The following is a 14,026-nucleotide window of genomic DNA, read 5'->3' on the forward strand; positions in this document are numbered from 1 at the left end:
TACTAATGCTTGTAAATGTCAATGAAAAGTGTTTCCACGTTTATCAGCAAAGTAAAAAAGATCAAGTTTTCAAAAGTTACATTTGGAATGGTTTCATGTTTATGGTGTATTACGCTGATGTTGCAGGTATTTTTAAGTCAAGACCGTTTTGTGACTGCAGACGTGTCAATAAAGATTCCTGTTCATCCAGGTGACGTTGTCTTGAGGTTCTGACACCTTGGTGACACAGTTTCTTTCTCATCCCGTAACGTTTACAGTATTTGTTAGAAGACGCTGCTAAAAGAGAAAAAAGTCGGACCTGTTACCTGACGGGCTAAGGGGTCAACAGCAAAGACGATAAAGTTTGGCTTAAAGCAGGAAATGTGTTTGAAAATCCGACGTCACGCCGTCAGAAACCAGCAGCTCGGAGAATGCAACTGAGGGTTGATATTCAGGAATTCTGACAGTTTTCTGAAAGAATAGACTTTATTTCAGAGGACAGTGGAGTAAAGATAAAAACAGTATGAACAACAACAGAGGGATAAATCCACCTGATTTAAAAACAATAAATATTTGTTCCTACAACAAATATCAACGTAGAACAGAGACTGTATTTACACAAAATAAATATTATTTAGGTTGATCTTCATATCCTTAATAAATATTCACATTTTTTTACCTAAATTTAATGTTTTACACAAAAATGGACAGAAATGGGACTTTCCTGTTCCTAACAATCTCTATTGTAATTCCCTGCAACATCGTCATCAACTACAAGACGAAGACAATGAGACCAAGCAGGAGATTAAAGAGACACATTTGGACAGAAGATCCAGAACTGGTGGTTGTTGACACAGTGGTTGACTGAGTGTTGGTTGCAGCAACGGCTCCAGCATTTGTTACCGATAAAGAAACTGTTGTAGTTGTAGGAGTTGATGAGCTTAATTGAGCAACTGTTGTACTCTTAGGTGTTATAGGATCAATTTTTGCCGTTGAGGGTCTTGTGGAAGTTGTCTCAGCAACTGTTGTAGCTGCAGGGCTTGTGGAAATTGTCTCAGCAACTGTTGTAGGTGCATAGCTTGTGGAAGATGTTTCAGCAACTGTTGAAGGTGCAGAGCTTGTGGAAGTTATTTCAGCAACTGTTGTAGATGCAGAGCTTGTCAAAGTTGTTGCAGCAACTGTTGTAGGTTCAGAGTTAGTCAAAGTTGTTGCAGCAACTGTTGTATGTTTAGCACTTGAAGATGTTGTTTCAGCAACTGTTGTAGGTGCAGAGCTTGTGGAAGTTGTTTCAGCAACTGTTGAAGGTGCAGAGCTTTTAGAAGTTGTTTCAGCAACTGTTGTAGGTGCAGAACTTGTGGAAGTTGTTTCAGCAACTGTTGCAGAGCTTGTGGAAGTTGTTTCAACAACTGTTGTAGGTGCAGAGCTTGTTGTATTTGTTTCAGCAACTGTTGTAGGTGCAGAGCTTGTGGAAGTTGTTTCAGCAACTGTTGCAGGTGCAGAGCTTTTAGAAATTGTTTCAGCAACTGTTGTAGGTGCAGAACTTGTGGAAGTTGTTTCAGCAACTGTTGCAGAGCTTGTAGAAGTTGTTTCAGCAACTGTTGTAGGTGCAGAACTTTTAGAAGTTCTTTCAGCAACTGTTGTAGGTGCAAAACTTGTGGAAGTTGTTTCAGCAACTGTTGCAGAGCTTGTGGAAGTTGTTCGAACAACTGTTGTAGGTGCAGAGCGTGTTGTATTTGTTTCAGCAACTGTTGTAGGTGCAGAGCTTTTAGAAGTTGTTTCAGCAACTGTTGTAGGTGCAGAACTTGTGGAAGTTGTTTCAGCAACTGTTGTAAGTGCAGAACTTGTGGAAGTTGTTTCAGCAACTGTTGCAGAGCTTGTGGAAGTTGTTTCAACAACTGTTGTAGATGCAGAGCTTGTCAAAGTTGTTGCAGCAACTGTTGTAGGTTCAGAGCTTGTAGAAGTTGTTTCAGCAACTGTTGTAGATGCAGAGTTAGTCAAAGTTGTTGCAGCAACTGTTGTATGTTTAGCACTTGAAGATGTTGTTTCAGCAACTGTTGTAGGTGCAGAGCTTGTGGAAGTTGTTTCAGCAACTGTTGAAGGTGCAGAGCTTTTAGAAGTTGTTTCAGCAACTGTTGTAGGTGCAGAACTTGTGGAAGTTGTTTCAGCAACTGTTGCAGAGCTTGTGGAAGTTGTTTCAACAACTGTTGTAGGTGCAGAGCTTGTTGTATTTGTTTCAGCAACTGTTGTAGGTGCAGAGCTTGTGGAAGTTGTTTCAGCAACTGTTGCAGGTGCAGAGCTTTTAGAAATTGTTTCAGCAACTGTTGTAGGTGCAGAACTTGTGGAAGTTGTTTCAGCAACTGTTGCAGAGCTTGTGGAAGTTGTTTCAACAACTGTTGTAGGTGCAGAGCTTGTTGTATTTGTTTCAGCAACTGTTGTAGGTGCAGAGCTTGTGGAAGATGTTTCAGCAACTGTTGAAGGAGCAGAACTTGTGGAAGTTGTTTCAGCAACTGTTGCAGAGCTTGTGGAAGTTGTTTCAACAACTGTTGTAGGTGCAGAGCTTGTTGTATTTGTTTCAGCAACTGTTGTAGGTGCAGAGCTTGTGGAAGTTGTTTCAGCAACTGTTGCAGGTGCAGAGCTTTTAGAAATTGTTTCAGCAACTGTTGTAGGTGCAGAACTTGTGGAAGTTGTTTCAGCAACTGTTGCAGATCTTGTGGAAGTTGTTTCAACAACTGTTGTAGGTGCAGAGCTTGTTGTATTTGTTTCAGCAACTGTTGTAGGTGCAGAGCTTGTGGAAGTTGTTTCAGCAACTGTTGTAGGTGCAGAGCTTTTAGAAGTTGTTTCAGCAACTGTTGTAGGTGCAGAACTTGTGGAAGTTGTTTCAGCAACTGTTGCAGAGCTTGTGGAAGTTGTTTCAACAACTGTTGTAGGTGCAGAGCTTGTTGTATTTGTTTCAGCAACTGCTGTAGATGCAGAGCTTGTGGAAGTTGTTTCAGCAACTGTTGTAGGTGCAGAACTTGTAGAAGTTATTTCAGCAACTGTTGTAGATGCAGAGCTTGTCAAAGTTGTTGCAGCAACTGTTGTAGGTTCAGAGCTTGTAGAAGTTGTTTCAGCAACTGTTGTAGATGCAGAGCTAGTCAAAGTTGTTGCAGCAACTGTTGTATGTTTAGCACTCGAAGATGTTGTTTCAGCAACTGTTGTAGGTGCAGAGCTTGTGGAAGTTGTTTCAGCAACTGTTGTAGGTTCAGAGCTTGTGGAAGTTGTTTCAGCTACTGTTGTAGGTTCAGAGCTTGTAGAAGTTGTTTCAGCAACTGTTGTAGATGCAGAGCTAGTCAAAGTTGTTGCAGCAACTGTTGTATGTTTAGCACTTGAAGATGTTGTTTCAGCAACTGTTGTAGGTGCAGAGCTTGTGGAAGTGGTTTCAGCAACTGTTGTAGGTGCAGAACGTGTGGAAATTGTCTCAGCAACTGTTGTAGATGTGGAGCTTGTGGAAGTTGTTTCAGCAACTGCTGTAGGTGTAGAGCTTGTAGAAGTTTTTTCAGCAACTGTTGTAGATTCAGACCTTGTAGAAGTTGTTTCAGCAACTGTTCTAGGTTCAGAGCTTGTGGAAGTTGTCTCAGTTACTGTTGTAGGAGCCAAGCTTGTGGAAGTTGTTTCAGCAACTGTTGCAGGTGCAGATTTTGTAGAAGTTGTTTCAGCAACTGTTGTAGGAGCAGAGCTTGTAGAAGTTTTTTCAGCAACTGTTGTAAGTGCAGAGCTTGTAGAAGTTTTTTCAGCAACTGTTGTAGATGCCGAGCTTGTAGAAGTTGTTTCAGCAACTGTTGTAGATGCAGGGCTTGTGGAAGTTGTTTCAGCAACTGTTGTAGATGCAGGGCTTGTGGAAGTTGTTTCAGCAACTGTTGTAGGTTCAGCACTTGTGGTAGTTGTATCAGCAACTGCTGTAGATGCAGAGCTTGTCAAAGTTGTTGCAGCAACGGTTATAGGTTCAGAGCTTGTAGAAGTTGTTTCGGCAACTGTTGTAGGAGCAGAGCTTGTGGAAGTTGTTTCAGCTATTGTTGTAGGTGCAGAGCTTGTGGAAGTTGTTTCAGCAACTGTTGTAGGTTCAGAGCTTGTGGAAGTTGTTTCAGCAACTGTTGTAGGTTCAGAGCTTGTGGAAGTTGTTTCAGCAACTGTTGTAGGTTCAGAGCTTGTGGAAGTTGTTTCAGCAACGGTTGTAGGCGCAGAACTTGTAGAATTTTTTTCAGCAACTGTTGCAGGTGCAGAGCTTTTAGAAGTTGTTTCAGCAACTGTTGTAGGAGCAGAGCTTGTGGAAGTTGTTGCAGCAACTGTTGTAGATGAAGAGCTAGTCAAAGTTGTTGCAGCAACTGTTGTAGATGTGGAGCTTGTGGAAGTTGTTTCAGCAACTGTTGTAGCTGCAGTGCTTGTGGAAGTTGTTTCAGCAACTGTTGTAGATGCTGAGCTTGTAGAAGTTGTTGCAGCAACGGTTGTAGGTTCAGAGCTTGCAGAAGTTGTCTCAGCAACTGTTGTAGGAGCAGAGCTTGTGGAAGTTGTTTCAGCAACTGTTGTAGGTGCAGAGCTTGTGGAAGTTGTTTCAGCAACTGTTGTAGATGCAGAGCTTGTAGAAGTTGTTTCAGCAACTGTTGTTGGAGCAGAACTTGTGGAAGTTGCTTCAGCAACTGTTGTAGATGCAGAGCTTGTCAAAGTTGTTGCAGCAACGGTTGTAGGTTCAGAGCTTGTAGAAGTTGTTTCAGCAACTGTTGTAGGAGCAGAGCTTGTGGAAGTCTTTTCAGCAACTGTTGTAGGTGCAGAGCTTGTGGAAGTTGTTTCAGCAACTGTTGTAGATGCCAAGCTTGTAGAAGTTGTTTCAGCAACTGTTGTTGGAGGAGAGCTTGTAGAAGTTGTTTCAGCAACTCTTGTAGGTTCAGAGCTTGTGGAAGTTGTTTCAGCAACAACCGTAGGAGCAGAGGTTGTGGAACTTCTTTCAGCAACTGTTGTAGGAGCAGAGCTTGTGGAAGTTGTTTCAGCAACTGTTGTAGGTTCAGAGCTTGTGGAAGTTGTTTCAGCAACTGTTGTAGGTTCAGAGCTTGTGGAAGTTGTTTCAGCAACTGTTGTAGGTTCAGAGCTTGTGGAAGTTGTTTCAGCAACTGTTGTAGGTGCAGAGCTTGAAGAAGTTTTTTCAGCAACTGTTGTAGGAGCAGAGCTTGTGGCGGTTGTTTCAGCAACTGTTGTAGGTTCAGAGCTTTTTGAAGTTGTTTCAGCAACTGTTGTAGGAGCAGAGCTTGTGGAAGTTGTTTCAGCAACTGTTGTAGGTGCAGAACTTGTAGAAGTTTTTTCAGCAACTGTTGTAGGTTCAGAGCTTATAGAAGGTGTTTCAGCAACTGTTGTAGGAGCAGAGCTTGTGGCGGTTGTTTCAGCAACTGTTGTTGGAGGAGAGCTTGTAGAAGTTGTTTCAGCAACTCTTGTAGGTTCAGAGCTTGTGGAAGTTGTTTCAGCAACAACCGTAGGAGCAGAGCTTGTGGCGGTTGTTTCAGCAACTGTTGTTGGAGGAGAGCTTGTAGAAGTTTTTTCAGCAACTGTTGTAGATTCAGACCTTGTAGAAGTTGTTTCAGCAACTGTTCTAGGTTCAGAGCTTGTGGAAGTTGTCTCAGTTACTGTTGTAGGAGCCAAGCTTGTGGAAGTTGTTTCAGCAACTGTTGCAGGTGCAGATTTTGTAGAAGTTGTTTCAGCAACTGTTGTAGGAGCAGAGCTTGTAGAAGTTTTTTCAGCAACTGTTGTAGATGCCGAGCTTGTAGAAGTTGTTTCAGCAACTGTTGTTGGAGCAGAGCTTGTAGAAGTTGTTTCAGCAACTCTTGTAGATGCAGGGCTTGTGGAAGTTGTTTCAGCAACTGTTGTAGGTTCAGCACTTGTGGTAGTTGTATCAGCAACTGCTGTAGATGCAGAGCTTGTCAAAGTTGTTGCAGCAACGGTTATAGGTTCAGAGCTTGTAGAAGTTGTTTCGGCAACTGTTGTAGATGCCAAGCTTGTGGAAGTTGTTTCAGCTATTGTTGTAGGTGCAGAGCTTGTGGAAGTTGTTTCAGCAACTGTTGTAGGTTCAGAGCTTGTGGAAGTTGTTTCAGCAACTGTTGTAGGTTCAGAGCTTGTGGAAGTTGTTTCAGCAACTGTTGTAGGTTCAGAGCTTGTGGAAGTTGTTTCAGCAACGGTTGTAGGCGCAGAACTTGTAGAATTTTTTTCAGCAACTGTTGCAGGTGCAGAGCTTTTAGAAGTTGTTTCAGCAACTGTTGTAGGAGCAGAGCTTGTGGAAGTTGTTGCAGCAACTGTTGTAGATGAAGAGCTAGTCAAAGTTGTTGCAGCAACTGTTGTAGATGTGGAGCTTGTGGAAGTTGTTTCAGCAACTGTTGTAGCTGCAGTGCTTGTGGAAGTTTTTTCAGCAACTGTTGTAGATGCTGAGCTTGTAGAAGTTGTTGCAGCAACGGTTGTAGGTTCAGAGCTTGCAGAAGTTGTTTCAGCAACTGTTGTAGGAGCAGAGCTTGTGGAAGTTGTTTCAGCAACTGTTGTAGGTGCAGAGCTTGTGGAAGTTGTTTCAGCAACTGTTGTAGATGCAGAGCTTGTAGAAGTTGTTTCAGCAACTGTTGTTGGAGCAGAACTTGTGGAAGTTGCTTCAGCAACTGTTGTAGATGCAGAGCTTGTCAAAGTTGTTGCAGCAACGGTTGTAGGTTCAGAGCTTGTAGAAGTTGTTTCAGCAACCGTTGTAGGAGCAGAGCTTGTGGAAGTCTTTTCAGCAACTGTTGTAGGTGCAGAGCTTGTGGAAGTTGTTTCAGCAACTGTTGTTGGAGCAGAGCTTGTGGAAGTTGTTTCAGCAACTGTTGTAGGATCAGAGCTTGTGGAAGTTGTTTCAGCAACGGTTGTAGGTTCAGCGTATGTTAAAGTTGTTTCAGCAACGGTTGTAGGATCAGAGCTTGTGGAAGTTGTTTCAGCAACGGTTGTAGGTTCAGCGCTTGTGGAAGTTGTTTCAGCAACTGTTGTAGGTGCAGAGCTTGTGGAAGTTGTTTCAGCAACTGTTGTTTGAGCAGAGCTTGTAGAAGTTGTTTCAGCAACTGTTGTAGGTGCAGAGCTTGTCAAATTTGTCACAGCAACTGTTGTAGGTGCAGAGCTTGTAGAAGTTGCTTCAGCAATTGTTGTAGATGCAGAGCTTGTGGAAGTTGTTTCAGCAACTGTTGTAGGTTCAGAGCTTGTGGAAGTTGTTTCAGCAACTGTTGTAGGTGCAGAGCTTGTGGAAGTTGTTTCAGCAACTGTTGTAGGTGCAGAGCTTGTGGAAGTTGTTTCAGCAACTGTTGTAGGTGCAGAGCTTGTGGAAGTTGTCTTAGCAACTGTTGTAGGTTCAGAGCTTGTGGAAGTTGTTTCAGCAACTGTTGTAGGTGCAGAACTTGTAGAAGTTTTTTCAGCAACTGTTGTAGGTTCAGAGCTTATAGAAGGTGTTTCAGCAACTGTTGTAGGAGCAGAGCTTGTGGTGGTTGTTTCAGCAACTGTTGTTGGAGGAGAGCTTGTAGAAGTTGTTTCAGCAACTCTTGTAGGTGCAGAGCTTGTGGAAGTTGTTTCAGCAACTGTTGTAGGTGCAGAGCTTGTGGAAGTTGTTTCAGCAACTGTTGTAGGTGCAGAGCTTGTGGAAGTTGTCTTAGCAACTGTTGTAGGTTCAGAGCTTGTGGAAGTTGTTTCAGCAACTGTTGTAGGTTCAGCGCTTGTGGAAGTTTTTTCAGCAACGGTTGTAGGCGCAGTGTCTGTGGAAGTTGTTTCAGCAACTGTTTTAGGTTCAGAGCTTGTGGAAGTTTTTTCAGCAACTGTTGTAGGAGCAGAGCTTGTGGCGGTTGTTTCAGCAACTGTTGTTGGAGGAGAGCTTGTAGAAGTTGTTTCAGCAACTCTTGTAGGTTCAGAGCTAGTGGAAGTTGTTTCAGCAACAACCGTAGGAGCAGAGCTTGTGGAACTTCTTTCAGCAACTGTTGTAGGAGCAGAGCTTTTGGAAGTTGTTTCAGCAACTGTTGTAGGTGCAGAGCTTGTGGAAGTTGTTTCAGCAACTGTTGTAGGAGCAGAGCTTGTGGAAGTTGTTTCAGCAACCGTTGTAGGTTCAGCGCTTGTGGAAGTTGTTTCAGCAACGGTTGTAGGTTCAGCGCTTGTGGAAGTTGTTTCAGCAACGGTTGTAGGATCAGAGCTTGTGGAAGTTGTTTCAGCAACGGTTGTAGGTTCAGCGCTTGTGGAAGTTGTTTCAGCAACTGTTGTAGGTGCAGAGCTTGTGGAAGTTGTTTCAGCAACTGTTGTAGAAGCAGTGCTTGTAGAAGTTGTTTCAGCAACGGTTGTAGGATCAGAGCTTGTGGAAGTTGTTTCAGCAACTGTTGTTGGAGCAGAGCTTGTGGAAGTTGTTTCAGCAACTGTTGTAAGTGCAGAGCTTGTGGAAGTTGATTCAGCAACGGTTGTAGGATCAGAGCTTGTGGAAGTTGTTTCAGCAACTGTTGTAAGTGCAGAGCTTGTGGAAGTTGTTTCAGCAACTGTTGTAAGCGCAGAACTTGTGGAAGTTGTTTCAGCAACTTTTGTAGAAGAGGTGCTTGTGGAAGTTGTTTCAGCAACCGTTGTAGGTTCAGCACTTGTGGAAGTTGTTTCAGCAACGGTTGTAGGATCAGAGCTTGTGGAAGTTGTTTCAGCAACTGTTGTTGGAGCAGAGCTTGTGGAAGTTGTTTCAGCAACTGTTGTAGGATCAGAGCTTGTGGAAGTTGTTTCAGCAACGGTTGTAGGTTCAGCGTATGTTGAAGTTGTTTCAGCAACGGTTGTAGGATCAGAGCTTGTGGAAGTTGTTTCAGCAACGGTTGTAGGTTCAGCGCTTGTGGAAGTTGTTTCAGCAACTGTTGTAGGTGCAGAGCTTGTGGAAGTTGTTTCAGCAACTGTTGTTTGAGCAGAGCTTGTAGAAGTTGTTTCAGCAACTGTTGTAGGTGCAGAGCTTGTCAAATTTGTCACAGCAACTGTTGTAGGTGCAGAGCTTGTAGAAGTTGCTTCAGCAATTGTTGTAGATGCAGAGCTTGTGGAAGTTGTTTCAGCAACTGTTGTAGGTTCAGAGCTTGTGGAAGTTGTTTCAGCAACTGTTGTAGGTGCAGAGCTTGTGGAAGTTGTTTCAGCAACTGTTGTAGGTGCAGAGCTTGTGGAAGTTGTTTCAGCAACTGTTGTAGGTGCAGAGCTTGTGGAAGTTGTCTTAGCAACTGTTGTAGGTTCAGAGCTTGTGGAAGTTGTTTCAGCAACTGTTGTAGGAGCAGAGCTTGTGGAAGTTGTTTCAGCAACTGTTGTAGGTTCAGCGCTTGTGGAAGTTGTTTCAGCAACGGTTGTAGGTTCAGCGCCTGTGGAAGTTTTTTCAGCAACGGTTGTAGGCGCAGTGTCTGTGGAAGTTGGTTCAGCAACTGTTGAAGGTGCAGAGCTTGTGGAAGTTGTTTCAGCAACTGTTGAAGGTGCAGAGCTTGTTGAAGTTGATTCAGCAACTGTTGTAGGAGCAGAGCTTGAGGAAGTTGATTCAGCAACGTTTGTAGGATCAGAGCTTGTGGAAGTTGTTTCAGCAACTGTTGTAGGTGCAGAGCTTGTGGAAGTTGTTTCAGCAACTGTTGTAGAAGCAGTGCTTGTGGAAGTTGTTTCAGCAACGGTTGTAGGATCAGAGCTTGTGGAAGTTGTTTCAGCAACGGTTGTAGGTTCAGCGCTTGTGGAAGTTGTTTCAGCAACTGTTGTAGAAGCAGTGCTTGTGGAAGTTGTTTCAGCAACGGTTGTAGGATCAGAGCTTGTGGAAGTTGTTTCAGCAACTGTTGTTGGTGCAGAGCTTGTGGAAGTTGTTTCAGCAACTGTTGTAGATGCAGAGCTTGTAGAAGTTGTTTCAGCAACTGTTGTTGGAGCAGAACTTGTGGAAGTTGCTTCAGCAACTGTTGTAGATGCAGAGCTTGTCAAAGTTGTTGCAGCAACGGTTGTAGGTTCAGAGCTTGTGGAAGTCTTTTCAGCAACTGTTGTAGGTGCAGAGCTTGTGGAAGTTGTTTCAGCAACTGTTGTAGATGCCAAGCTTGTAGAAGTTCTTTCAGCAACTGTTGTTGGAGGAGAGCTTGTAGAAGTTGTTTCAGCAACTCTTGTAGGTTCAGAGCTTGTGGAAGTTGTTTCAGCAACAACCGTAGGAGCAGAGGTTGTGGAACTTCTTTCAGCAACTGTTGTAGGAGCAGAGCTTGTGGCGGTTGTTTCAGCAACTATTGTAGGTTCAGAGCTTTTAGAAGTTGTTTCAGCAACTGTTGTAGGAGCAGAGCTTGTGGAAGTTGTTTCAGCAACTGTTGTAGGTGCAGAACTTGTAGAAGTTGTTTCAGCAACTGTTGTAGGTTCAGAACTTGTAGAAGTTTTTTCAGCAACTGTTGTAGGAGCAGAGCTTGTGGCGGTTGTTTCAGCAACTGTTGTTGGAGGAGAGCTTGTAGAAGTTGTTTCAGCAACTCTTGTAGGTTCAGAGCTTGTGGAAGTTGTTTCAGCAACTGTTTTAGGTTCAGAGCTTGTGGAAGTTTTTTCAGCAACTGTTGTAGGAGCAGAGCTTGTGGCGGTTGTTTCAGCAACTGTTGTTGGAGGAGAGCTTGTAGAAGTTGTTTCAGCAACTCTTGTAGGTTCAGAGCTTGTGGAAGTTGTTTCAGCAACAACCGTAGGAGCAGAGCTTGTGGAACTTCTTTCAGCAACTGTTGTAGGAGCAGAGCTTGTGGAAGTTGTTTCAGCAACCGTTGTAGGTTCAGCGCTTGTGGAAGTTGTTTCAGCAACGGTTGTAGGTGCAGAGCTTGTGGAAGTTGTTTCAGCAACGGTTGTAGGATCAGAGCTTGTGGAAGTTGTTTCAGCAACGGTTGTAGGTTCAGCGCTTGTGGAAGTTGTTTCAGCAACTGTTGTAGGTGCAGAGCTTGTGGAAGTTGTTTCAGCAACTGTTGTAGAAGCAGTGCTTGTGGAAGTTGTTTCAGCAACGGTTGTAGGATCAGAGCTTGTGGAAGTTGTTTCAGCAACTGTTGTTGGAGCAGAGCTTGTGGAAGTTGTTTCAGCAACTGTTGTAAGTGCAGAGCTTGTGGAAGTTGATTCAGCAACGGTTGTAGGATCAGAGCTTGTGGAAGTTGTTTCAGCAACTGTTGTAAGTGCAGAGCTTGTGGAAGTTGTTTCAGCAACTGTTGTAAGTGCAGAGCTTGTGGAAGTTGATTCAGCAACGGTTGTAGGATCAGAGCTTGTGGAAGTTGTTTCAGCAACTGTTGTAAGTGCAGAGCTAGTGGAAGTTGTTGCAGCAACTTTTGTAGAAGAGGTGCTTGTGGATGTTGTTTCAGCAGCTGTTGTAGGTTCAGCACTTGTGGAAGTTGTTTCAGCAACTGTTGTAAGTGCAGAGCTAGTGGAAGTTGTTGCAGCAACTTTTGTAGAAGAGGTGCTTGTGGAAGTTGTTTCAGCAGCTGTTGTAGGTTCAGCACTTGTGGAAGTTGTTTCAGCAACTGTTGTAGGTGCAGAGCTTGTGGAATTTGTTTCAGCAACTGTTGTAAGTTCAGCACTTGTAGAAGTTCTTTCTGCAACTGTTGTAGGTGCAGAACTTGTGGTTGTGGTGGGAATAGTGTTGCATGAGCTGGTGGAGCAGCAGGTTGGTCCGGTGGTGATGGAACCAACGTTCTGCATGAAAGGCAGGTTTCCCAGGTTGGCTGCAACTGCACATGTGTTAGGAGATGTGCAGCCCAGAGCTGGATATGTTGTGGAGCCGTTGGTCACTGGGAAGAAAGATTTAAGATGTGAACTTGTGAAAAGGCTGGACTAAAGCCACAGTCAGAAAAGGAAACTCCAATCCAGTTCCTTCTTTGATTGATAAGTCTCTAAAATTTCTATTTGAAAAAATCCCTAATATTTGATCTTTTCCTCTGTGGAACCTCACTAAAACTCACAGGTTGCTTGGAAGCAGCTGGTCTGGTCTCCAGAACACGGAACTGTAGAGCTGCACTGAGAGGTGGTCGGGTCACAGACGAGACACGTCAGGCCGTTAGCAGACTGAGGGGTAGGAACTGAAACACAAGACAACATAGTTGGTTATGTCCAAAGATGAAAAGGTCTTCACAGAGCAGATCTGACAGCTCTGGAGATGATTTGAACTCACAGGCCAACGTCTGGGAGTTGCAGTTGTCGGAGTCGCAGCACTGAGCCGATGCAATGGCACTGGAATAACCCAAGTTGACGGAAAACGTTGCCGTTCCAGCCGTGGGACAAAGAGAAGGAGCAGCACAGTCCTTGTAGACCTGTGTTCCTGAAGCTCCAGGTGAAGAGGCTGCAGAGTCAAAGACAGTTGGTTCTACTGATGGAAACCCCACAGAACTTTCCAGAACAGCTTCAGGCTTTCACTGTACGGTCATGAGAGGAGAGGAGGATACCTGTGATGGAAGCGGTTATACACATGCTCCCTGAGCTGCAGGTCTTGCTAGATGTGGTTGAACATGCTGTGTCTGCACAGGCGTTACACTGAAGAGCAGCAGCTGCAGAGAGGAAACATTTTCATTTCTATTCTTTTTGAATCACATGAATCAATATTTCATTGATTTTCTGCAGTTATCCTTTGGAAACAAGTTATTATGCACAAGCAATAGTTTTTAACATCCACATGGTCTCTTTTTTGATCTAATAAAGAATCTAACAACAAAACTGTTTTATTGACAACTTCAAAATGTTACATTTTTCACAGAGACAAATCTTTTATTTGATCATTTCTGCCTTTTAGAATTACATTTTTTCAGTTCAGTTTTCTTTCAACTTTTATCCTCAAAACATTTTCATTCATCACTTCACGGCTTTCCTTATCCCTGTCTAAAGTTTTAACTAAAACATTACATGTTTACGTTTCTGAGGAGTTTTTTAAGTTTTATATTGCAAATAAATGAAGGGAAAACCTGGAAAGAGCTGCTCAGACGTCCCAGACGCTTCAAAGATCCCAAAGTGGGAGAGAAACAGGTGAATGTTGGTTACCTGAGCTGCAGAGCGCATAGATGAGAGTCAGAGAGAAGATCAGCTTCATCCTGATGCACAGGTGACTTCTGCCGGTTTGATGCTGCTGCTGAGCAGCTGCTCTGCTTTTATGCTGCTCAGGTGACCTCAGCTCTGGGTGTGTTGCTGTGCTACAGCGTCAAACCCGCGATACCTCTTTTGTGAGCATCACAACAAGCAGACACACCCTTCTGAATCGTCAATATTTACCTTTGTACTATTTGCTCAGAGAACAGGGGAACACCCCATGAATTACACTGAAATGAAATGATGAACAAAAGCAATTATTAGCTCCACAGGACTGTGGCGTGTGCGTCATGGTTCTAAAAATGACCGTCAAACCTTTATTTAGTCTCACAGTTTGTCATATTTGTGCATTAATGAAGTTTTTTCTGAACAACTTTGATTTTCAGGTCAAAGTAAAAATAATAAAACTTTCAAATATAAACCAAATCTAAAAAGTAAGAATTGTTCTTTGATCACTTTTTCAACCTTTTTCTGACTCTAAAGTCAATGTTTGACTCAAATGAAGTCTTCGTCTGTTTTCTGTAGAAGAAGACGAGCAGACATTTGGTCAGAGTTTCTGTTCTGCTGCTGTGGTTTGTTGTGGACGGGTCAAAGGGGAAACCGTTCCCCTGAATGAAAAGCAGTGATGGTCCCAGGCTGAGCGGCAACTGTTGCCGTGGAAGAAAGCAATTAGTGTTGAGTTTTTCATATAACAGGCCAACGCTGCGGCCTGTGTCCCCGTCAGAATGAGGAATCTGGTCTGTTTACGTCACTGCTGCAGGGCGGGGCAGCACGCCGTCCTCCCATCATGCAGCAGCTGGTGTTGATAATTATTAATAATGACATAGACAAAAGTCGACGTAGATCCAGAGGATTTTTCACATTCTTTAACTGGAACAAAACTCCTGACATGACAGCTATCCAGTCAAACTTGTTCTGTCACTGAAGCTGAACTGCTTTGCAGTTTCCATCTTTTAATTACATAACTGATTAAAGTGGAGAAAGGTCGATGCAGAAA

At 43.5% G+C, this 14,026-nt stretch overlaps 1 protein-coding gene across 1 annotated transcript; it reads right to left on the reverse strand.

Annotated features, from left to right (window-relative positions):
* Nucleotides 1-446: 446 nt before the first annotated feature.
* Nucleotides 447-13,243, reverse strand: LOC105358587 (uncharacterized). The gene is made up of 6 exons (XM_078931226.1): nt 12,985-13,243; nt 12,396-12,497; nt 12,125-12,292; nt 11,916-12,032; nt 7,791-11,744; nt 447-6,758 (listed from the first exon to the last, which is right to left on the reverse strand). Exons 1-6 carry the CDS (start codon nt 13,031-13,033, stop codon nt 751-753), a joined length of 10,398 nt encoding a protein of 3,465 aa, XP_078787352.1. The 5' UTR covers nt 13,034-13,243; the 3' UTR covers nt 447-750.
* Between the last annotated feature and the right edge of the window lie 783 nt (nt 13,244-14,026).

Source organism: Oryzias latipes, chromosome 14 (assembly GCF_053564925.1).
Source record: "Oryzias latipes strain Hd-rR chromosome 14, Olatipes_Hd-rR_3.1".
Classification (NCBI taxonomy): Eukaryota; Metazoa; Chordata; class Actinopteri; order Beloniformes; family Adrianichthyidae; genus Oryzias; species Oryzias latipes.

Excerpts from the sequence above, each read along its gene's own strand:
- LOC105358587 (XM_078931226.1), bottom strand. The coding sequence starts at position 13,033 with ATGAAGCTGATCTTCTCTCTGACTCTCATCTATGCGCTCTGCAGCTCA. Across the intron at positions 11,745-11,915 it reads CAGCTGCTTCCAAGCAACCT|TGACCAACGGCTCCACAACA; the intron begins GTGAGTTTTAGT and ends CTTTCTTCCCAG. Across the intron at positions 6,759-7,790 it reads TGCTGAAAAAACTTCCACAA|TTGCTGAAAAGACTTCCACA; the intron begins GCTCTGAACCTA and ends CACCTACAACAG.